The sequence below is a fragment of the Rousettus aegyptiacus genome, unplaced genomic scaffold, assembly GCF_014176215.1.
Source record: "Rousettus aegyptiacus isolate mRouAeg1 unplaced genomic scaffold, mRouAeg1.p scaffold_m13_p_14, whole genome shotgun sequence".
NCBI classification, from domain to species: domain Eukaryota; kingdom Metazoa; phylum Chordata; class Mammalia; order Chiroptera; family Pteropodidae; genus Rousettus; species Rousettus aegyptiacus.
In genome coordinates this window covers 51,223,849-51,248,994 of record NW_023416289.1, presented here as the reverse complement: position 1 = coordinate 51,248,994, position 25,146 = coordinate 51,223,849, and the positions used below count along the sequence as shown (strand labels likewise).

The following is a 25,146-nucleotide window of genomic DNA, read 5'->3' as shown; positions in this document are numbered from 1 at the left end:
ATAGCTAATTCTAGGCCCAGAGAGGGAAAAGTGCAAGTTGAAACCATAAATATCTTGTGCCTTAAAGTTAGGAAGTGCTCAAAGAATGATGGGGACATGTCAAAAGGACACAAGAGTCAGCTCTGCAAGTTGGATCTAATTCTTACCCCTTCCCATTAGCCCTGCCTCACTCCAGGAAGTCTTCTGGGGGGTGGGGGAAGGGAGGGAGGGAGGGAGGGAAGGAAGGAGGGAAGGAGGGAGGAAGGGAAGGAGGGAGGAAGAGCGTGAACGTGGGAGAGCAAGCAGGTAGAAGAGTAAGTGAGTCAGAGAGGTGAAGCTGATGTGACAAAATATGAAAAACAGGTGAATCTAGGTGGAGGGTTATGTGGGCGTTTATTGTTCTATTCATTCAACCTTTCTGAAATTTGAAAATTCTTAAAATGAAGTTATGAGCAAAAACAAACTAACCCACAGGCTGGTGCGGCCTGCAGTGATTGCCTCACTCTCTGGGTTTTCAGTTCCCCTCCCTATAAAATGGGTAGGTCGATGATTTTTGGCCCGCACCAGGAAGGATACATCAGACCTTCCTAAGCAGCCAGGAAAAAGTCAGGGGCTAAGACCCTGTCAGCAGGAGGTATGGAGAGATGCTTGGGAACAGAAATGGTTATAATATTCCTTAAGTGATTTTGAGGCACAGTCAGGTTTTGGGGACCACCAGATAATCTCTTTCCATGATTAATTTCTCAGGCCAGAAAGATATTTTGGAACAAAGAATGCTTAGAAATAAGCACTCGTGAAATCCATCGCATAGTACTTATTTACATCATACAATGACAAATGGAATTAGGAAACGATACAAACTATTAGAAGCAAAATAAAGAACAAAATCAATAAAAAGATCCAATGTGCTTTAAGTAAAAGTTTCCAATGTTACTTCAGTTCCCTCTACTTCTTTTCCCCTGACATGGATTCTTTTTAAAAAATTAAATAAATACTCACTTGCCCTTGCTGGCTAAGTTATCCAAGCAGGTTTTGATGTAGCTTTTATAGTAATCCACTTGCTCGCCATAAAAGGTAGCCTTAGAGTTCAGAGCAGCGTATGTTTGCTGCAGCTTCACCAGCTCAGCCTTTCTCCTCTGTCGGTATCTCCGCTGATTCCGAATATCCTGAGACACAATTATTCAAATGAAGAAAATAATGGTATCATGTGCTTCTTGAATCATTAACACTAGAACCCAGTAGTGCTGAACTCTGCCCTGCATGACCACACATTCTTAATAGGCAGCAATTCATGTTCAATAATTAACAAAGAAATTCAGATCTCATCTATTTTTTGTACCCAATTATATTTTCTAGAGGAAGGGAAATGTGTTACTTTTACAAACTTCCAGTTCTTAGAATCTATTTGCAAAACTTGCTTAAACCCCTTAAATATGTTGTCAGGAGATGGAGAAAAAGATAAGGTTTTGATGATCAATTCAACGTGAATTTATATTTCACAGAAATAATTAAAATCTGGATGAATTCCAAAGAGGCCGAGGACAAATTGAGACATGGGAAGTTCTCATTAGATTCCCAGTCTTCTCCCCATTAATTTAGGCTATGGAATAAGTTATTAAAAGGCAGGTAAGGTCCTCATGTGGGAAGAGTCAGAAATGGTTCTTCAGAGGAAAGGACACTGATTTGCCCGTGAACTGAATGGGTGTCGCCATCTAAACAGCCACTGTCTCCTTACAATCCTCTGTGAGAGAGAGCTTTAAACACAGCCAGGCCATCACTGTCCCCCAAATGCAATACCCTGGCAATGTCGTTGATTAGTTCCTGGTATTTGTTCTTTGGGTTCACGGTCCCAAGCTCCGTTAGCTTCTTCAGGCCCGACTGGATCTTTTCCTTCTTCTCCTGAAGAGTGAGGTTGCTGTCTTCCTTTACAAATTTTGACTTTTTCATCTTGTCAGGAGTTTTGGCGTCACGGATAGCACGCCTCTGCATGGCCCTCTGATGTTCTGCTTCCTATAGGTAAGAAAAAGTAGTTCCTGGTAAGTCCACTACACTAATACAAACCTGAATTTATGCAGATCACATGCGCACCCAAACCTACACGGCTCTCAAACGCCATTCTGGAAATAGAGGGAACAAACTCAGTCCCTGACAACTGACAGAGAAGCTGTATGAAGCAGAGGCCGGTCTTTTTTCATCTATGAAAATGCCTGGCTTCTGGGGGCTTCTCTCTTGGACTCTCAGGTATGGTGAGGAGATTGGGCTCTAATGGCTAAAAAAAAAAAAAACCTTCGTTTTTCCCCTATCACATCTTAGGACATGGAAGCCACTTAATTTTATTTGAAACACAGCTCGATGAATGTTGTAACCACACCAATGCAACACCAGTACTCAGTAAATTCTTGCCAATTCTTTTGCCCCCATGTCCAGGCTGAATCATGTTGAGGCCTTCCCTCTGCTTCCAAAAGCCAAAGAGAAAGATCTTCCTTTGATTCGTCTAACTTTCCTAGTTAGCATCCAACGTTTGCCCGATACGTTCCAGCCTGATATACAGTCCTCAGTCACTGTTGCATTTATCTGGCACTTTCTTCTTTCTTTAACTCCTTGCAAACTGGCTTCTGCATGGACTGTTCTCATTACCAATTACCATTCTGCCCACACAGAATCCAGTGCCTTTTCTTAGTAGTCACCTTGCTCATCTTCCCTGCATTTTCTTCTTGCCCTGAGAATGGATTTGGTAGCTCCAAGTGACCCAGGGTCATTTCACTCTCAATACTTCAATGATCTGCTCTGTGCTGATGCATCCTAAATCTGCCACAAAGGCTCCAGTGCTATATTTTCAGCTGTTTGTATCAGGATGTTCACATTTGGAATGACTGTAATGCCTCCCAAACTAGAGCAATTCCCTTTCCCATAATACCTTTCTTCCCTAATGTCAAGTCTACTCTGTATCATACAATGCAAAGAGCATAAACTTTGGTGTCAACAGAATGGAATCCAAATCTGGTTCTGCTATTACAAGCAGAAGATCTTGGGCAGGTTATTTCACCTCTAAGGGTCTTAGTTACATCACCTGTAAAATGAGGATGAAAAGGGACAGTGCAAAGGGTAAATGAAAGAACAGAGGTGAAGCAGCAAACTTGCAGGAGGGTCTCAGTGAAGATGGGCTTCTCCTCCCTTACTTCTAACTTCCTCCTGAGTTAAATGAGTTGTTGTTATCAGTTATGCCTCTCTGCCTCTCTTCTTGCCTCTCAAGCGCATCTCTTCGGTAATCAATCATAGCATCTAAAAGCTGAAAATTCATTTAAAAGCGTGCTTTGCACGCAGTCCACTGTGTAGCCTGAAGGGTTCCCGGACGGACTGCAGAGTCCTAGAGGGCTGGGTTTCCAGGGCCCCACTGCTGGCGCCAGCAGAGCAGCTCCAACTTCATCTGCTTTCTGTGTTGGTCTTCTTTCCAGGTTAAGTGTCCTTTAATGGAAAGGATTCCTATGCTCCGAATCTGAAAATTAATGACTTCGCCTACTTTTCTTATTTTATGAAGGTGAAACATGAGTCTTAAACATGAAGAGACCCAACTGTCCCTTCCCACTGCCATGCCGCCTCCCCAACCAATCGGGCCTGCCACTTTATCACATACCTAGATGACTCGACTACCATCTGTTCTGACAGCACTGCTAAGTCAATCAGTGTTAAATGGTCCCCAAGGTCACGACGGCTCTCTAGTTGTTACCTCTTCAGTGCCGAATTCCCGTCCAGGTTTTGGGTTCTACATAGTTTGTTCTCATGCTCTATGTCCCACTACTCGCCTTCACCCATGTCTTCATTCTAGAGACGCAGGCCTGGTCACATCATGTAGACTCCCCTGCCTGGCCTGGCCTGGCCTGGCCTGCCCCTCGTCTCACGTACTATCCATTCTAAGTGTGGCTCGAGTCCCACTTCTTCCTCATGTTTTGCTCCTCACTAGCCTCTTCCTGAACTCTAAGCATTTTTATAGCAAATATTAGCTAATTTTTAATGGTTTCCTGTTTCCGGTATACGGCTACCACATTTCCCCAACTAGAGTTCTTTGAGTTTATGAACCACATTTTATACTTTTCTTCTATCTAGCAAGACACTTGACAAAATTCTAACCATATAATATTCAATACATTACTGGGCAGACACACTGATTCTGCTTCACATTAAATTAAAAAATACGCATTTAATTATTTTTTAATAATTAAATTATTAAAAATAATTTAATTATTAAATTAAATTATTTTTAATAATTTAAAAATAATTTAATTTAATACACACACACACTCCATGAAGTGCCAGTGAGCTTTGTGCTCTAGAACATCTGCTTCTAGATTTAGGAACAAACAACTTTCTCAACGAGCCCTAAAGCACCACACGCTCCAGTCCACCCGTAGGTTTTACCACCCTGTCACTTATGTCCTACCTCCGCAATCCTGGCACGCACCTGCTGCAGAAGCACATAGGTACCTTAGTATGATATATGTTGAGCCCCTAAATTTTACCTGTTCACTGGTGGCTGGTGTTTCTAGGATTTCAGTCAAGGTCTCTCCTGGCTGGAACCGGATGACATCCACAATTAAACGTTTTGTGCTGAAAGGAAATGGAAGAAGCACTTATATGACCAGGTGTTCTACTTCCTCTTAAATGGACCAATGCAACGATGGCGCAAGCATCACCTCCCAGAGGTCTCACTGGGCGGCTGCTAACACCAGCCGCTCAAGGCCCCAGACCTCATTATGCAACTATAATTGGGCACCAAAGTTAGGATTTTTGAGATACAAATTTCACTTTAGCATCTTACTAGGAAATAAGGGAGATAAGTCCTGTGCCAACTATAATATATTAGGTGACCAGAATTAGGACAGACTTACAAGGCCAAGGTGATCATTTCAGTATGAACAAGCGGACTTGTTCACTGAGGCCAAGGGATCACTGCATTACATTTACTTCATTTTTCACACTTTCAGTACTTACTTAAGTAAGATGGTCCGAGCATCCATTTCTGCATTCTCATCCCCAGGCACATCAAACTTGTTGGTCAGTGTGAGAGACACTTCTGTCTTAGCCAGAGCCTCCTTATTTGGGTCATTCAAATTGCCAGCGCTTTCTCCTGAAGTTTTGGGAGGATAGAAAGAATCAGTATAATAAAGAAAGGAGATATTAACCCAAGTAAAAGATAATGCAAGTCTAAGGAGATACTTGAAAAATAAGCCAAGATGTACACCCTGGCCAGGACACCTCAACTGAGAAATAAAAGAAAATATATGCCAAGTGATAAAGGTTAAGGATCCATAATAAAATAAATGTTCGGCAAATCATTTCAACACTAATATCGCCATTCTTTCTCAAAATATTCTGTTCATTTCCTTTACAGGACTTATAAATTCAAATTACATGACTATGTGTATATAGACATTTAACATGCTCTCTTCCACTGGACTTCAGTTCCTCAGCCAGGGATCATATCGGTTTTCTTCCTCAAGGTATATTCAGAGCTTGAACAGTGCAGAAACAGAGGAAGTGACAATTACAACACTCCTCTGTCATGCCCCCCTCTCAGCACTGGGCAGCCAAGTCAGCACATTACCTATCAGGGACTCAATGGTGGGCACCTCGCCAAGGTCATCCAACAACTCGTGGATCGGATCATTGTGCTCTGGAGCAATGGCGTCCTGGTGATCTAACAGGAGCTGCGGGGAACACCTGGGGATCAATTCCACTCACACATCCAGCCAGTTAGCCCCAATCCCCACCCACGAAGCCAAACAGCACAAAGGGCATTAGACAACAAAGCCACGTTCAAAGCACTAACAAGCCAATCCTCAGCAAACCCACCCAATAAACAATATCTAAAGCATCACACTTGGCACCTGTTGAGTGACTTGTTATGATGCATAAAGAGAAAACACAGGTACTCGCTCAACTCCATGGATATGAGTGATTTAAACGTACCCTACATGACAAAGAATACTGAAGCCCAGCGGCTTCAGTATCCAAAGCCATCGATGTGCCCTCTGACCAATTCAAATAACTCGCTGCCATAGTTTTACTTACTCAATGTTCTTACAGTACCTTTCCATTTAGAGGAAAGTACACCTGATCAATGTTGTCATTTTCTCAAGGGCACTCCAGCAAAGCTTGAAGATGCCGTTATCCCAGAAATGACAATGCCTGAAATTTCATTTACATTTTATATAATTCCTCATTTCCTGTTCTATATGCCCCCAAAAAGGCAAGGAAAAGAATACAAAATTTGGGGGGGGGGGGAAAGAAGCACCCAAGGGAAAATCACTCACTCTAAGGCAACACAGAAGAAAAAATCAGTATTCTATTCATATTAGGAAAAGGACACAGAGTAAAAAGTAAAAGCCAGGGTAAAAAGGAGGAACAGTAAAAACAGTATTTTATCAAGTCCCTAGATCAATGCTCGCAATGGAGGTTCCGAAGCCCACCATAGAGATTCTGGTTCGGTGGGCCTGTGGGGCACTTTGAGAAACCTAAGAGTAGATGTTGTTAGGAATAATATAAACAAGGCAGATGTGATGTTAGTACGAGCAAAAGAAGATGAGCTATCTGGGAATGGTAAGCAGCAGCCGAAGAGACAATTAAGGACAGAGCAATGAAATTCAGTAAATAAAGAAAACCACATACCGTGTGGGTGTTGATGATTTCACCAATGGAAATGTAGATCACTGGTTTGGTGAGGGTCACTAGGTCAGAGTACTCATCCACATTGAATTTATCCTGAAGCTCTGGGACATCACAAGCAGTTTGGAAAAACCGTCTGGAAACAAATACAAGAGCCAGACCCCAACAAGTGACATACATGTGAGAAGTTAGGGAGAGGACATCTTACAAATCTCTGAGGCAACACGTTCAAATAGAAGCCAGTCCAGACAGTTAATTCCAGAGAGAGTGCTGTGTGTTTGCTGTGTTTGACAGCCTTAGCCCATTAGTTTTAGCAACTTCTCTCCCCATCTCATTTTAGCTCTACCCACAAGAACCACTCAACCAAATACCTGTGTCAATAGGAGACCCCAACTCTATCTCTAAGATAATGCCCTGAACTCACAACTGTATGTTTAAATGACAAAAATGAAAAGCACTCTCCAATTCTTCTCTGGTTACAAATCAACAGGTGCCTAATGGAGAACCACTATTTTTATTATTTCACGGGAATACATTTTAATAGCTCAAAAATCCTCTTCACTGCCTCCTGAGGCTCTATTCACATCAAACATGCATCCTAAAATATGGCAGCCCAGGGAAAGCTAGGTGTGGCTGTTACTCCTGTCTTGAACCTGAGATAGAGACACGCCCATGGAATCTTTCCAGTGCCTTGTGTCTCTCTTTCCCCTTACCTGAATTTCTGGTAGGACTGGGAAAGATACTCATTAATGATGCTTAAGTGAGCATTATCTCCCAGAAACATCTTATTGGAAGCTGCATGTTGGAGCATCTTTGCAATGGAGCCAAGATTTCGACGTTGGTCTGTGGTAAGCTGGCCTCCTGCCGACAGGTCAATGATGTCAAAGGCATCAGGAGCAACAATGGCCGGATTCATGTATCGATAGTAAAGCAAGTTACCGATGATCTGGGAATAAATGAAAAAGAAAGGTGTTAAAACCCACTCCACCAAGTAAGCTGCAAATGACTCTGCTAGCAAAGAAAACCAGAAAATGCAGTCCTGTGAGGAAAAAATAAATACTATATGTACAGACACGCATGCACGCATGCACACAAGCTTTCTCTGAAGGCCTGACTCTAAAATGACCAGACATCTCTTAGTTGGATGCAGAAAATAAAGAAAATGAGAACAGAACTGAAAATCACTACAAAGAACAGATTCAGAAGGTTAAAATGAGTAACTTAAAGTCTGTTACTGAGCATTTTAGGGCATCCTTTGTTCACATATCATGGCAGCAAATAAGGCTGCTGTCATCCATGTGCACTTTTCACTTTCATGTAGGTGGGTTTTCATTCTAAGAAACTAGTGAATGTAGTTAAAATATTTAAACATGACCTAATTAGCATGGTATAATCTGTCCAACCCCCATCGTTCTCATGCTGCAGGCTTCAAAGGTAGACAAGTTCATGCCTCTGAAATTAAAAGTCACTCAACACACATCTCTTCCACAGAAGAATTCAAGGACAGTCACAGCATTTCCCCTAGAGTGTCATTCAGAAAAAAATAAAATTAATTCACCTGAACAGAAAGTCTAGAATCGAAGCCTCACTGTAGGAAAGCAGAGAACTAGGAGAGAGAAGAAAAAAGCGTTCAGATTAAAAAAAAAAAAGAAGGAGGAGCACAGCTGAGTAAGAGAGTTACCAGCAACAAACAGCCTTATAGCAGAAACAATTGTGCTTGCTCCCAGTCACCTGGCCACCAGCAGAGGGAGCAATTCCCCAGCAAAAAGACAGGACTCAGAAATTTATCTCAAGACAGGAAAAATCGGCCTCTGGTTGTTTGATATCCGTATGCCATTCAAACGCTATAAGAACTAAGAGAGGTGTCATTTACTATTTACAATGACTTTCACAAGCTCATAGTCAAAGGTGAGCTACTGCCAGAATCTATGCTTAGGAACTTACTAAAAGTCCATGGTCAGGCCTAGTTTCCTTACTTTTTCTTCAAAGGGCTACTGGAAGGGCAAGAGTGTACCAGCTTCCAATTCTCACCTTCAGCAGCTCATCCTCACCAGCATCAGGGAACTTCTCGTGTAGCGAGTCCTTCAGCACTTTGGCAATGAAGCGCATCCCGTAGCTGTGAGACAGACAGAACTCGTGAGAAGGGTCATGGAGCAGAAGGACTCTAATGCTGGGCTCTTTTTGGGGTCACAACTGATAGCACTCACGGGATTTTGTCCACTGAGCTGATGATGGCTGAGAGGAACTTGTCTGTCACGGCCCGCATGTTCCTGATGGAGTTGTCCAGCCGTGTTTTGACCTCTTCATGAGCCAGAGCCTGCTCAGGAGTCACGTCATAGGGCAGTTTGCTGGAAAAGCAGAAATCACCCCCAACTCTGTTAGGCCAACAGCCAGGGACCGCCTGAGGCAGGACCACATCCTTCATAAACAGACCCAGAGAGATCGGACAACTTGCTCATGTTCAGGACGCTGGTTGAATTTGAAGTGGGATATATTTGAACTCCGGTTTTTAACTAGAAATTGCATGCCCTGAATTATGTGCCAGGCACTATAATAGGCACTTGGGATCAGAGTTATATGAGACATGACAGCTTCTCAAGTCTTCTACTGTCTGATGGGAGAGCCATACATTTAAACAGGTATTTATTTATAAGCATAGTGTGCTATAAATGACAAGTTGACAAGTGCTACAGGGCCACAGAGAAGGGTCTTCTACTTGGACTGGAGGAATCAAGAAAGGCTTCAAGAAGGAAGGGACATCTGAACTCAGGAAAAAGAGAGAAGTAGGGTCTTCTAGGAAGGAAGAGCAAATGCAAAGGAAGGGAAGAAGGAGAAATAAGGGTGAAAAAGTAAACAAGGGCTGGATCATGGAGGGCCTTGTAGGTAAGGCTATGAAGTCTGGACTTCCCTAGACGCCAGGGAAAGCCTTTAAAAGACAGATCTGAATTTTGAGGAAAATTGCTCTGACCCACCATGAGGAACAAATTAAAAATGGACAGTCACAGATGAAATAGAGCAGTGCCACAGCAAGATCAAGAAGTGATGAGGGCATGAACAAGCAGACAGATCTGACAGCTATTAAGAAGACTATCAATGGGACTCAGTGACCCTCTGGGTATTGGGGAGGTGATAGTTACATATAGGAATTAAAGCCAGATGAGCTGATAAAATCACTCAAAGAGAGGGCACTGAATCAGAAGAAAGTGGCAAGAGAATAATAGCAGACTGCTACAACACGGCCTACGTTCCATCAGGAAGCAAGAAGGGTAGGAGGGAGGGGAAAGTCAAAGGTGAAAGGCGGGGTCAGGTCCTGGTACTTTCAGTGAGGTCAAAAGGTAGTAAGGATTATCTTGGATTATCAATGCGGCCCAAATCCAATCACAGGTGTCCTAATAGGAGAGAAGCAGGGAGAGATCTGGTGTTCACAGAATAGGAGGCAGAGACTGGGGTGATAAGGCCACAGGTCACTGAATGTCACAGCCACCAGAAGCAGGAAGAAGCAAGGAACAATTTTCCACTGGAGCCTCTAAGAGGGAGTACTGCCAGGCTGACACTTTGGTTTTAGCCCACTGATTATGGATTTCTGGTCTCTAAAAACTGTAAGAGAATCGATTTCTGCTGTTTTAAGCCACTAAGTTGGTGGTAATTTGTCACAGAAGCAATAGAAAACTAATAAAAGCAGATACGGTACAACTCCATTTGTCACATTGTAGCTGAATTACAAACACAGATATACTACAAACACAAGAATTCAGCCAAAATCAATGAAAGCATTCTATGAGAAATACCTGGCTCTATGACATTTACAATAAAAAGTAATGTTTATTTTATTATTTTTAAGTTATGTGCTATATATTTTTTAGATTAGTCAAATTTGTAACTATGTGTATGTGACATTTTTTTTAAAGTAGCATATGAACAAAGGAAATGAAAGTGCTAACTAAACACAATGGCTGTGGTCAGAGAACGGAATATTACATTTCTAAGATTTAGAGGAAAACACCCCCAAGAAGTGATAAGGTCCAGTTGGCTATGTGTTTGGTGGCTGAAGTGCAGAGATCCGTGAGGCTTACAGGCAAGATGGATTCCCCTCATATTTCACACCTTCTAGTTATTTGGTATCGAAAAAGTGTTAACATTTATTTCCATTCTATGAAAAACATGATACTGGTTTCTGATAGACACCTAGAAGAAAAAAATTCCTGAAATGCCTGGTGGAATTTGATCTAAGGCTGACTGACTCATGGACCATCAGAGGAAATATGTTGGTACCCTGGAGCTAGTGTCCACAGGGCTGTCATCTAGGGACGCCTGGTCTGCAGGCAAAACTTCCCAGTCAGTCAAGTACTGCAGCTGGCCGACCACATTCCAGGATCTGGGTCTTACGTGTGCAGTTCAAGATAAAAATGGGTATTCCATCACAGCAGCAATGATCTGAGTCCTGGTGACAGACTTACATATCACTGAGAACCAAGTCAGAGACCAGAAAATTCCTGACAAGGGATAGGCCCTTTCTAGGAGGACAATGCAGACCAGAACACTCTGTTCTCTACCCGGGGCACACCTTCCCTTTGCCTGATGTCCAGCAGAATGATGCAGGATGGACAGCAGCGCCATCCAAAGTGTGGACCGGTGCCAGTCTACCAACCAGTCAGACACAGTATGAGGAGCTTGAGTGAAAATGTAATCAACACACTGCTTCCTTCACTGAGAAAGTCTTGTGAAAAAATGTCAGTTGAACTAAAAAGTGTGCTCAAGGGCTGTGGACGATTTTCAGTTATTGGTCCACAGACCAGCTGAGTAGTGGGTATGGGCAGCTACTCCGAGCTTCCCACACGATCTGACTCTACTCCAGAACAAAAAGAAGCGAACAACCATGGACTAAGCTGCTCGCACATCCCCCTCACCCACCTGTCCTCATGCAGGCCGGATAAAACCAGAAACATGCTGGCGCTCTGACCTGTATTTTCCCAGCATTACCTATATTGTATTAACACACTTTTGCTTTAGCTGTGTCAGTGCTGGTGGTTAGACGACGGCCTGGCACAGAAGCTCCTGCATAACTTTAATTTAGTGATTCCAACTGTCAGCATCCTCTCTTTCCTTAGCGAGACAATGGTCGCACTCAGATCTGTAAGTCTTCCCAGGCAACTGCATCCTTAGTTATGGCGACGTCCTGTCAGGTCCTAGACTCTCCCAAATTCAGCTCCACCTTCTACTTTAGGTCTGAGCTAAGTGACATTTTGCCTCCTCAGAGAGGCTCTCTGTCACCACTACCTAAGGCAGCTACCTCCTATATTCTCCATTACCATTCCCTACACAGAGCTTCCAAAAACTGTTCTCAATTTGTAACTATATTTTCATTTTTATGTACCTGTTTGTTGTCTCTCCCACCTAACAAACAGAGAGCAGGGAGCAGGTCTGTTTTACTCATCGTTGTATGTTTCATTCATGATTGTGTAACTGTATGTGTATCTAACACAGTGCCTGGCACATACTAAGGACTCAGTAAATATTTGCTAAGTAAGTGAACATATTACCACATTAACAATTTACAAGAGAGGTTTCTAAGGAAAAACTATTAGAACAATTATTAGTTTGTAAATCAAAGGTAAACTGCTTTTAAAAAAGAGAGGAGAACGTGACCAAAAAAAAGGTGTTGTGGTGACCATACCTTGCTTCTCCTGTCTGAGACTCCATCTGATTAACCCATGACTTGTAAATATCCACGGGGTCAGTTTTGATGTTGAGAGACTTGTCGTCCATAATCTCCTTCACGACTGGGGCCAGGATCTGTCTCAGGGCATTCTGGCCCCTGGCACCACGGTTGAAACTCACAACCATCTTAATAACTGTAGGATTTCCTGTCACAATCTCTTGAATTTGGTCTACTTTTGACCTATAAAACATCAGATACAAACTCAATTTAAATTAATCACAGAATCTCTGCACTTAAAGATCCTTCCTCTTTAATGATCCCATCTCCTAGAAACAGAAATAGTTGGAAGGAAAGGGGTCTCTGCTCTTTCTCCAGAAACACATCCCAACTCTCATCTGAACATGGTGCCTTTCTGCTGCCGCAGACTCAATCGTGGGAGCATGATCAGGTCCTTCATTAGATAAAAATGTGGAATCTTAATGCTTGGATCAGCTTCTTAAAAAATATATTTTAATACAGAAATGTTCCTAACATTAATTCTCATTCCATCACCTCCCCAGAAGCAGCAACACTTTAAATTTATTAGTCATTTAACAAGTGGATGCTTCTCTCGAGAATTTGACACAAATCACACTGTTAGCTGAGATCAAGAAAAGGTACAGGCAGCCTGACTTTCCAGCCCTGAGCCTCTGAGGCCTAGCCCTTGGAAGCCTTCGTACTTGATTTCCTCCTGGAGGGCGGTCTTAAAGAGCCGCAGGAGCAGGTACTCCTCTCGCTGGTTGGATGCATAGTTGTAGAGGGTGAAGATCACAGAGTCCATGAACTTGGTGGACTTGTTCTGGGGCATCTGGAAAATCAGCTTGGCCAGATAGGTGGGGTTGGTCTGAAATAAAACCAACGGGTAAGTAATTTCAAGATAATAAATATAAAGGCTGCCAAAAATATTCAAGGTTTAAAAAAAAAAAAAAAACTTGAAAGATTAGAATGTATGTAGTAAAGAAATACAGACAATGTAAAGAAAGAAAGAAAATTAAGACAGCCCCCTTTGCTCACCCCTCAGTGAAAATCAGAAATACTTCTACAGAGATCTATGGATAGGTTTTCTTATGGAAAGTAAATTAGCTAAGTTTTACAACACCAATTCCAGGAGCCACTCACCTGCAATAAATAAAACAAGTGTTGATAAGCTTCCAGTTTCTCTCTCTTCTCCTTGCTCAAAGCTTTGAGACCTCCTTTCTGTTTGTTTAGCATCATCATGTCGGACAACTGTTCCTTATTTTTTTTGGTAAGTTTTTTACTGTGGGAAACTACATCCTGTAAACAAAACCAACACATAAATCAAAAAGCTTTCAAAGATGAAACTCCAGGCACTATGGAAAGGTCTTTAAGCACCGAAAAACGAGCATGAAGGTTTATCGCACTGGCAGCCCCCACTAAATGTTAGAATCACTGCTCTGCATCCTGGTTTCGGTACAGCAAGCAAATGCATCCCTGCTCCCAGCTTCCTATAGAGAACCTGAACTGGATAAATGTCCACTGACTCAGGAAACAAACTCCTAGCAATCTATCTGAAAACCAAGTCTTAAAAACAATAAAAGCTCATATACTTTGACACATTAACTGCAATGTTATTTGTAATAATAAAAACTTGTCAAATAGTTTAGGGAGAAAAAAAGAGGTAAACCAAAGTGTGTCTTCTAATAAATTATAATGCTGCCATTAAAAATAATATTTATGACTGTATACCATATAAAAAGCATCTTAGCCTCTAATATTGAGTAAAAACAGCATGCAATATGATTGTGGGGTGGTGGAATTATGGGATGGTTTTTACCTTCTGTCCATTGAAAATGTTGCTATTATAGTATTTCATTTCTTATATAACTTTTTAAAAATTTACAACATTAACTGAGAAGAAAGCCAACCCGCACCGTCCCCCAGAGTCCACGAGGGCGAGGGAGGGAATGGAAGCAGGACGAAGTGCCCCGAGGCCCCAGCTGGCACTGCACCATACCTGCAGCGTGATTTTATTTTTCACTAGCAGTCCGATTTTGATATCCATGAGATTGAGGTCATTCTCCAGCTGTTGGTTGGAACGAATGAGGGTGATGACCTCTTCCCGCATCTTCATAAGATCCAACTCCTCCTGAAAATCTTGGTCACTTTGGTCGAGCAGGTGGACAAATTTCCGGACCACGACCATCGGCGGATCCTCAGCATTGACTGACAGAAGGAAAGCATGTGTCAGACAAGGAACGGAGCTACCGAGAAAAGTTCTGAGTCTCAGGAAATGTTAGCACTATCGTGAAGAAACAGCTCTATTCGCACAGATGTTTATTTTTGAGATGCACAAAGACAACCACCAGATGCAGTCTTCGTGGTCATGCTATTGCTATGCCGTGACAAAAGCTAACACAGAAGCAACAAGACAAATGGCCACAGGCTAGCAAAGGGGCTTAAACTGCAAGCAGCACTACCCTACCCCACAAGCCTTGCCTGCAGGAAAGAAAAGAGATCCGTGGAGAACACCCAGAACCCGATGGCCTCAACTCCTCTCTGCTGAGCCACAGTTACTCACTGAGAGTCTTGTAGTCATCACGAGCTTTGTTTGCCCGAATAAAAGCCTGGATTTTGATAATGTCATTTATCTAAGAAACAAAAAAGAAATTCCTTTGGTCATCTGTCCACCAAAAATACAGCAAAACCGATTCTCCTGGCCCGTGTCACGCAACGGCACTTACGTGGTCTAGGAAATACTGCAGGCGATCTCTATAGCGCTTTCTGGCTTGATGCATCCTCGCCAGGGACTGAATCTGTGGGAAAAGAACCCTGGAAATTACAAAAGTCCTTCATCTCAACACACGGCGTACTTCCACCCCCCACTGAGACCGTGCCCTGGCCACCATACCTTCACAACCTCGTCTTTATGGGAGCGCAGGTACGCTAAACGATTTTGATACGCCTTCTTCTGCTTGTATCCTCTCCACTGCGACTGAAACCATCAAATATTACAATCGACACATTGTTTCCCAAGGGTCAGAGGAAGTTAAAAAAATCTCCTCTTAGTATATTATCCAAGTGTAATTCAAGACAAAGCTTTAAAAAGGACCACGTCCACCAGGGACAGACGGGAGTATGGGCGGGGGCTGCACCGCCACCAGGAGAGCACAATAACTAACTTCCACCTCCCTGCCGCTGGCACGGCACGTCACACAGACTCTCTTACTGGCTCCTGACAAGTCAGGTGAGGAAGTAAAAATAAATATTAGCATCCCCATTTCCAGATAAAGGAACAAACTTAGACAAGTTCGGCACCAAATGGCATTGGTGGAGCCATAATTGGTAAGTTAGAATTCTTCCTGTGATATTGTGCTACCCTGTCACTGAAGCAAAATCACAGCTGTTTCCCTCAATATTCAAATCCGACACAGAGCATCAGTCATAGAAGTCAGTGAAGTGTCCAAGGGGAACTGCCACTAGGCTGACAACTCACCACTAAACAGTACATGAAGCCACTGATTACAGTGATAGTAAAAGGGAAGTACTGTCAAAAGGAGGACGAGACTACATGGTCAGAAAAAAGAAACACGCTCAGGCATTCGAGCAATCATGTGTTAGTCCTGCTCCAGATGCCCACCTGCAGTCTGTGTAATAGGCTCTGAAATACCTGAATGCAGGTGATGGCAGGGATTTGTTTCTTCAGGAAATTCATTCTGGACCGGAATTCCTGTCGGACTAAGTACCCACGGCAGCAAGCCTGCAACTTGGTGATCAAGCCTTCATTGGCCAGCCAAAGCTGTTCTCGGTTATATGCAGCAGTCACCCCGGAAATGGAACTCTAAAAAAGCACATGGTCACAGTGGAAGACATAGGTGAGAAGCGACACAAATTTTAACATGACATCATCCGCAACGCACAAACTAACTCACTGCTTTCTCAGTCTGTACTAGATCTTTACTGAGCAATGGGAATGACTTCAGTCCATTTTTCTGGGCCACGTTCTCACACCCCAAAAATGTTGTATACAAAAACTTGAGTTTCTTTTCCTGATAAGTACCCACTCAACCTACCCAAGACCGACTGTGCCAAGAACTGTGACCAGGTCATTAAGGCTTCAAAATGTGACAGGTGACAATGCAGGGCTGGGTACCAAAATCCCGAAGTCCCTATAATGCCACAATGGAGGAGACTGCAGGGGAATGGCCAGACTGCATTTGAAAGTGCAGGTTACATTCTAATACAAAACAGTTTGGAGTTTGTGAAACAGAAACACTGAAAAAGTAAACTGGGAGAGGTAAACAGTAGTCACATTTAATGAGGGATTAGAGCAACTTTCTACTTTTCTGGATCATCCAAATTTTCTTTTATAAGCACATAATTTATCTGACAATTCTATAATCTCGATGTGTTCCTAATTTAGGCCTTAATCACACCCCAACCACTAGAGAAAAAATTCCTCCAAAATAGTTCATTACATAGCCTTAATTTTAGTCTAAGGCTTCTGACCACATACCCTGATCTCTCTAACTAATATCAGCTCTAAAACACTTTCAGCCTCTTCTTGCATAAAGAAATGTGACTTACCTGGATTTCCTCCCGAGAAAGCTGCATAGAATTTTGCACAAAGCCTGGGGGTTCATCCCATCCTCCTTCCTGGGTCTCCAGATTGTGGTAATAATAATATCCACCTTTCACCCAGTGCTTTGCCCACTTGCTGTTATTATCTCCTGGAGGAAAATAAAGGAAAGAGAAAAGCGATCCAGAGCCACATCCTCTATATTTGTACGTCTGATGCTATAGGATGATGCCAGTCCGGTTTAACAATCTAGCTAAAGACATTCCCAAAGACTGTTCCTTGGACCTGTGAGAGGAAAGGGAGTCCTAAGTCCCTCCTAAATTATGGCTTTGTGATGTCTCATTTATTTCACACATCTACATTATAAAGAGGAAATATCTTTAAAGTCTGATTATAGCATGAAATTTGACTAGTTTTGTTCCTTCCAAAACCGACACCTAAGACCTTATGTGTCAGTAAACTGTTTTTAAATAAAAGATCTGTAAACCATTCAGCCTCTCCAGGTAATTTTAAAAAGGCCAAGAAAAGGGATGAAAAATCTTATCTTTATTTCCTTCTTTTTGCAGATAAACTACTTTCATCTATAAGTTTAGATACTACAGGAGCTACTGATAACGTACAAAAGATGAACAGTCACATATTTTTATCTTTCCCACATTCTCAAAACATTGACCTTTTTAAACATAGCTGCCAACAAGGCGAGGGGAAAAAAAGAATATTTTCAAAAACAGGGACTACCTCCTTGGTATTTAAAATAAGCTGAAATACTGCACTTCTCCATGAAGGCATCTTCCCCGACAGCCTGTCCCTTTTCCTCTCCGTGGATCCCTCTCATATTCAGGTTCCTAGCTGCAAGGCACATATTTATTTCTCCGTAACCTACCTGCTGCCAGTTTTTTCTTCTTAGCTTCGGCAAGGTCACTCTGGTAAGTTTCACCACACTCAGGGATGACTCCGTACAAGCCGACGTCAGGGGAACGCAAGGCACTCAGTGTTTTACCAACGTCACCACTGTCCACGGACTCATTAATGGCAAAAATTCCTAAGGCAACTATGGAGAAAGAGAATTATTACCGAAATAATTTAGCAAGTATCTAGATTCACGCACTAGCTTACTTAACTATACCTTCTAGTAAACTGTCCCCCCTACATCTCTCCATTTTGGCCAAGCTAAGAAATGAATATTGAGAAACAGAGCACCTCGCTACCCTTACCCTCCACCAAAATATAAATAGAAGAGCTAATACGTACACCTCTGTGCTTCTTGGGTGTCTTTGTTGGACTGCCAGACTGCACCCTGAATTTCATCCAACCATAACACAGCTGACTCATCTTGGGTTTCCTACACACCATGAAAAGAGAACCATGACATCAGGGCACATGTGATGAAGGGGGTTTCTGGGACGCAATGAGATATAAAGGAAGAAATTTCAAACATGAGACACACAGAACAGTCAACTGGAAGAAGCCGGGTATCTAAAAACTGGTGAAAAGTTGCAAGAGAAATGCTTCAGATGAAGTGGCAGATATATGATGATGAATTCAAGTGATTCAGGAGGTCAAGGGCAGCTCGAAGGGACAAAAGGATCAAACTGGGAAGGAGCCCAGGGAAATTTAAGAAACTCTCTATCTAATCATTAGCTGACCACCAGCTAACCAAGCACAGACTTTGTAGACATACATGGCAAAAATTACAGGCTTAACAGAAGTAAAAGTCACTAACAAACAATGAAAATAACAAACAGGGACAACCATCAACACTGAGGCGGAGTAGAATCTGATTTCCAGAGTTGCTCTGTTATTTTATTAAAATGTCCAATTTTCAATAAAAAATTACGACATGCTAAGAAACAAGAAAGCATAGTCCAAAAAGGAGGAAAAGCAGACAGTAGACATTGTCCAAACTGAACTCAGTAGACTCATATCAGTTATTTTAGGTATGTTCAAAGAACTAAAACAAACCACATCCAAAAAACTAAAGGAAAGTATAAGAACAATGTCTCACCAAATAGAAAATAACTGATAAAGAGACAGAAATTAACTTAAATAAAAAAAAGAATCAAATGAAATTTTGGAGTTGGAAAGTACAATAACTGAAAAGAAAAATTCCTAGAAGGACTCAGAAGATTTGAACAAACAGAAGAAAGAATCAGCTAATCTGAAGACAGGTCAACTGAGTTTATTCACTTGGAGAAGCAGTGTCCAGTCAGAGGAAGAGTAAGGAAAAAGAATGAAGAAAAATGAACAAAGCTTCAGAGACCTATGGACACTGTCAAAGATACCAAAAAAATGCATAATGGAATTTCTAGGAGACAAGGAAAAAGGAGAAAGAGGCAGGAAGAATATGTGAATAGACCTATAACAAACACAGAAATGGAATTAGTAATCAAAACACATCCTACAAAAAAATAAACCCCAAAACACAGGACAGTACGGCTTTCTTTACTAGTGAATTCTTTCAAATGTTTAAAGAATTAACATTGATCTTTCACAAATTCTTCTAAAACACAGAAGAGGAAGGCACATTTCTCAATTCTTTCCACGAGGTCAGTACTACCCTGATACCAAAACCAGACACAAAGGTATCACAAGAAAACTAGACAAAATTTAAATTAAGATCTTTGCTTGCTAAATTTAGAATTCTGATGATTATTTTTAAAAACACTGCCAAGAACGCTCAGAGGAACTTAGAAGCTAAGCTGAGGCCTAAAAAAAGACAGTTCCATCTAACACTGCAGCCACCCAGCTGGGCCTGGCAATGTTAAGCAAATTCCCCTCTAAATGCTCCCTTCCTCTGCCTTTGATGAACTCTGAAGTTATTCCACAGCAAAAGGAAATGCTTCAAACTCTAGCCACATCCTCTAAAAGTTTAACTCCCATGACCCAAGCAAAAGGAATAGCCAGGCTCAGAACACAAGTGAGAGCAGGTACAGGCTACAGCCTCAATGCACTTTCCTTTTTTGGACATGAAACCCGGCCTAGTTCATTTTCCCAAAGCCCACTCCTCTGTCTGTCAAATGTAAGGCTCCTCTGGACTTATATGGCAGCAAAAACAAAAACTGCCACCATGGGCCTACAGAGAATCATTGCGGCCAGACCCCCAGTTAGAGATTCTGAATCAGCAGAAACAGAATATAAAGCTTGGAAATCTGTATTTTTTAAGTGATTTTCCAAATGTTCTAATGATCAGCCAAGTTTGGGAAGCTCTGATCCAACAGCTTCAAAACTGATATCACAGACAGAAACAGACCTCCACTGACAGCTTCCCTACACGCAACTGGTTCTCATCTAAAGTGAAATCAGTTTATCCCCTTGTCTCAATTTCCTTGGCTACGAAATAGGAGTTGTGATTCAACCCTCACCACAGGGATCAACTGACATTCTGCAGAGTAATTAATGCGCCTCTTAAATGAAACCTGGTACTTGCTACATTTACATGATCAGGACATGGTAATATCACCTATCCTCATGACAGTGGAATCAAAAGAGATCTATCAACATTATAATATTATCTACAATCCCACCTCCCTTAACCCAAACTTATAGAGTCCACATGGGTGTCGGTATACAAAAGCTCCAACAACACAACAGCCTTGGTCTGCTTTGCTGCCTTTGGCTTCCCTGAAAGAATGTGACCCCCTGAATGAAGAACTTCTTTCAGCTCTTCTGCTGTAAGAACTTCACTGTACGGATCTAAGTCAGAAAAGAAAGCTGTGGTCCTCCCTATCTGTTTGTTGTTAGTTAGGAAGAACTTAAAAGGAGGTTAATCATGGGGTTAAAAAAAAGGTTCATCACAATTAGAAACACAGAGTAATTATATTTGAATCATGCAACTAGCAATGTGAGGGTCTACTATATACAAGGTAACTTCCTACTCAGCAACAGCACAGAAAGAGGTATAAATCTTGTCCATTTCCTCAACAAACTAGCTGAGAGCCAAAATAAACCTTTTAAAACATGGGTTTGTGTTACAATTACTTTGGAAAACTGTTGTGTTCATAGTAGCATTATTCTCAATAGCTATGAAGTAGAAACAACCCATGTGTCTACCAACTCATGAACAGAATAATATTCCACACAATGAAATATTATTAGACTATAAAAAGAAATGTACTAACACCTGCTGCAACTTGGATAAAACAAGCTAAGTGAAAGAAGCCAGTCACAAATGACCACATATTGCATGATTCCATGTACATGAAATGTCTGGAACAGGCAAATCCACACACTGAAAGCAGACTGATGGCTGCCTGGGGCTGCAGGGACTGAGGGGAACTGAGGAGTGACTACTAACAGGTACCGGTTTCTTTTGGGGCTGATGAAAATGTTCTAAAATTCACCATGGTAAAAATTAATTAATTAATTAAATAAAATTCACTGTGGTGATAGTTGCACAATTCTATGAATAGACTAAAAACCATTGAACTGTATACTTTCAAACTGTGAGCTGTACGATATGTGAATTATATCTCAATGAAACTGTTAGAAAAAATAGATTCCCAGCATTATCTACCAAAGCTTAATATATGTATTCCCTATAACCCACAAATTCCACTTCTAAATGCCTACCTACCAGAAATGCATACATACATTTACCAAAAGACATGTACTAGATATTTGCAGAAACACTATCTGCAATAACCAAAAAGTGGGAAATGACCAAAACTTCACCAATAACAGAACATATAACCAACCGCACAAGGGAATAGTACACAACAATGACAGTGAGAAACAGTTGCTGTATGCGGCCATGGACAGATTTCAACAACACTATTTTGGGCAGAAGACCAGACACAGAAGAGCACAACATGATGGACGATCTCATGTCAATACAGCTCAAAACAGGCAAAAGTCAACTGTGGTGTCAGAATCAGGATGGTGGTTACCACCAGATGGAGTGGGAGCAAGTGAGGACAGGAGGGTATCTGAGCGGGGTTCTCTTAGTACTTTTTACAATCTTGAGTACCAATTACACAGGTATGTTCAATTTTGAAAATTTATACAACTGCATACTTATGTAACTTATGCATTTTAAGGGATCTCATATTTCAATACAGAATTTAAAGAGATGTAAGAGATGTGTCAACAACGACAAAAAAACCACATGTGTAAAACAGCAAAGCTCCCAGAAGACGGAGTCTATGTCCTTCACACCTTGAGTTTCTCCAGAAATCTGAATGTAAGGGTGCCCGGGAAATAGTCACTGAGTAAATCAGGGGAGATATCCCTCCCCTGGCCTTGGTTCTAGGAAGAATGAAGTTCTCTAAACAGAAAGGAACCATTTCAATGCCACTTGCCTGGGCTTTTTCTCTCTTTGCCCGGATCAGAGTGTCCTGGTAATGCTGGGCCACTTCTGCTAGGACGCCCTCGAGCTTAGCTGCAGGAATCTGCAGGGCCTGCAGAGTCTTTTGGGCATCGCCTTCATCCAGGGCTTCGTTAATTAAACCGATGGCTAAAATCCCTAGATATGAAAATACCAATGGTTATTTTTTTTAATTAAGAAATCCTGTAAGCAAATCCATTTTTAGACATGCTAAGTAAATCCACCCAAGCACTGCCATGATTCGAACTGTAACTTGTCATCCATAGTATTAAGAAGCATTGTTTTTTTTTTTTTTAGTTTAGTGTTTTTTCACCTAAAAGCCCTTGTATTCACATTCCTACTGAAAGCAAGAGTCCTTCTGTCTTATTTGTAATTGCTCTAACTTAAAAGTATGAGAATTTTGATGAAACTGGCTTTATAGTATACTTTTCAGGTATTTCCAACGTGTAATCAAAATCATTCTTGAGTCACAAAAAGTAAGCGATTAAGGGATCTTAAAAAGTCGCCTCAGTCAATATTTCCAGACAAGAATAGTTGAGGCTTGAAGATCTCTTCTCCAAGATCAAACAGCAAACAAGTGGCAGACGGAGGATCCAAGCCCAGGGCCCCCCTGCTCCAAGGCAAGGCTCTTTCTACTAAATCAGTTGAATATTTCTCACAGAAATACAAATTAAACTAGAAACGTTCACTCTCAGGTATCCTGGCCAGCTGTGCTACTTTGTAAGAACTCTTTGTGTAACAAACATTGGGTGGCCATTGTCCCTGGTTGCTGGGAAGCAGCCTCTAAACATTTAGAACATCCCATGTGATAGGAAGATCTTTGTTATTCATGGTGGGCCCCTAGGTCCACACTGAGTTTATGCTAACCAAGTGACTCCTGGTAGGCCCCAACACTGCTTCAGGATGAAGGCTGGGCCTGCTGGAAAGACTAACCATGTGATAAGATGGGAGCTTTGCGCCCTGTGATACGGTGATCTCAGCCCAGCCTCCCATCTCCTGGAATTGGAAATTCAGTCCAATTATATGGCAATGATTCAATAAATATTTTGTATGCAATGAAGCCCCCACAAAATTCTGGATACCCAAAGCTCAGATGAGCTTCCCTGGTTGTGATACACATCCACGTGCTGGGAGGGACACATGCTGAGGATACCCTACCAGACGTCGCCCTACAGGTCTCTGTTATAATAGCATTTAAAAATAACAGATCATGGTCAACTCCCTGCCTGAAAATCTTAGTTCTTATGACCTACATACCTAATTATAGCAGTTGCCTGGTGTTTTGAAAAAAATATCCAACCTTAGTTTTTTGAGTTACATACATATTTCAGTTTTCAAAACTCCTTCCAGGAGTAGTGTTTCCAACCAGTTCGTGGAACCACACCATTTCTTGGGGGGACAAGAAGCAGATTACTCACTCTCGTGTTCCTCCTGCACCACCAGATTCACGTGGTCCACACAAGCTTGGATGTCATTCCAGGTGATAAATTCATTATTCTCTGCATGTGCTTGAGCTTTCAGCTTCATCAGCTCATCAAGATACCTGCCTCATTCCCCCCCAAAAAAGACAACAAAGTACAACATAAGAAAAGGGACCTTCAGGGCTATTGTGGATGACAGGAATGAGAAGACACAGAGCAAAGTACTGAAGAACAAAAACAGGTAAGACACTCCAAACGTTAGATACCCTCTAGAGGCCAGCTTTGGGATGAAGGAGTTACCTTAAACAAAATGAAAGGATGTCACTTATTCCTACCAGCCTGTTACATACTCTGAATTCCAGGTAAGACCAACCCTAGAATCAGACGTGGCAGCAGCTCAAGTGATTCCTCTAAGGACAAGAAAACGAGGACGAACACCAGCTAGTAAATGTAGGAGTGACAGATCAACAAATCATCGATCAGCAGCTCTTACTGAAAGTACTGATTTAGGCAAGGATTACCAACTGGGGTTAAACATATTAGGTAGATGGTTGAGAACTGGACATTTTGATGGTGTAAAAGGTGCAAAATGAGATTATGGTCTAGGGACAGAAAAACACAAATATCTGTTGCAGGGATAAGCAGTCTTCCTGATCCAAGGATCAATTAGTATCTCCAATGGCGAGACAAGCAGACTTCATAAGCCTCTTGATATGAGAAAATATGAAATACACATCACCAAAAATATTCAACTAAATCTTGACAAGCCTTTAGACCTAATTTCCAATTTACAGGAATAAAACAAGTATTAGGAAGCATCCTAACAAGAAGATAGGATGTTTATAGGACGATTGGTCTCATCTCTTTAACAAGTCAGTGTCATGAAGAAAGGGACAATTCCAGATTGAAAGATAACTAAGGGATACAACAACCAGATGTGACACGTGTCCTGGACTGGATCATGGTTGAACGAACCAGGACAATTTTGGAACAAGTGAGGAAGTATGAAAACAGACTAAGTTTAGAGGATATTAAAGAAGTAGTATTATTTTGTAAGGATATAATAAAGCATTAGTGCAGCTATATAACAATGCCCTTATTGTTCTGATAAGCATATTTACATATTTAAGAGAATATCAGATATCTATAGTTCACTCTAAACAATTAGCATAACAAAGAATAAAATGAATCAAAACAGGGGGAAAGAAAAGGTGATCACATGGAAGTCACAATGTCTGTGAAGAAAACAAGAGAGCTGACACAGCAAAGGCAGGTGACAGGCACCGGTGGCTTCGGTCCGCCATTCGAGGCACCCACCTCTGACAGTTTTCTTCTTCAATATTGGTAAGGCCTGTGGCTGAGCTGCTCAGCTGCTTCCACACGGTGTTCATGTCCCCGACCTCCAGCGCCCTGTTGATGAGGGCCACTGACGACAACATCTCCACTGCAACGGAGAGCTCGGGATGGGTGAGGCTATGCTGGACAGAGAGGGAGAGGGAAAAAGAGTGAGGAGAGGTATTCTGTG

At 41.8% G+C, this 25,146-nt stretch overlaps 1 protein-coding gene across 1 annotated transcript in view; it reads right to left on the bottom strand.

Annotated features, from left to right (window-relative positions):
* IQGAP1 (IQ motif containing GTPase activating protein 1) overlaps window positions 1–25,146 on the bottom strand; it is a 76,134-nt gene that overhangs the window by 6,437 nt on the left and 44,551 nt on the right. Inside the window, exons 13-35 of the mRNA XM_016151523.2 lie at window positions 24,939–25,099; window positions 23,619–23,743; window positions 22,175–22,338; window positions 18,129–18,219; window positions 17,761–17,928; window positions 16,886–17,028; window positions 15,969–16,139; window positions 15,210–15,293; window positions 15,043–15,114; window positions 14,880–14,949; window positions 14,316–14,524; window positions 13,460–13,615; window positions 13,021–13,184; window positions 12,317–12,541; window positions 8,850–8,990; window positions 8,674–8,758; window positions 7,356–7,588; window positions 6,646–6,778; window positions 5,582–5,684; window positions 4,969–5,104; window positions 4,497–4,584; window positions 1,777–1,989; window positions 979–1,145 (exon numbers count right to left, since the gene is read on the bottom strand). Of these exons, the coding sequence (XP_016007009.1) occupies window positions 979–1,145; window positions 1,777–1,989; window positions 4,497–4,584; window positions 4,969–5,104; window positions 5,582–5,684; window positions 6,646–6,778; window positions 7,356–7,588; window positions 8,674–8,758; window positions 8,850–8,990; window positions 12,317–12,541; window positions 13,021–13,184; window positions 13,460–13,615; window positions 14,316–14,524; window positions 14,880–14,949; window positions 15,043–15,114; window positions 15,210–15,293; window positions 15,969–16,139; window positions 16,886–17,028; window positions 17,761–17,928; window positions 18,129–18,219; window positions 22,175–22,338; window positions 23,619–23,743; window positions 24,939–25,099 (3,302 nt within the window). The remainder of the gene's footprint in view (window positions 1–978; window positions 1,146–1,776; window positions 1,990–4,496; window positions 4,585–4,968; window positions 5,105–5,581; window positions 5,685–6,645; window positions 6,779–7,355; window positions 7,589–8,673; window positions 8,759–8,849; window positions 8,991–12,316; window positions 12,542–13,020; window positions 13,185–13,459; window positions 13,616–14,315; window positions 14,525–14,879; window positions 14,950–15,042; window positions 15,115–15,209; window positions 15,294–15,968; window positions 16,140–16,885; window positions 17,029–17,760; window positions 17,929–18,128; window positions 18,220–22,174; window positions 22,339–23,618; window positions 23,744–24,938; window positions 25,100–25,146) is intronic.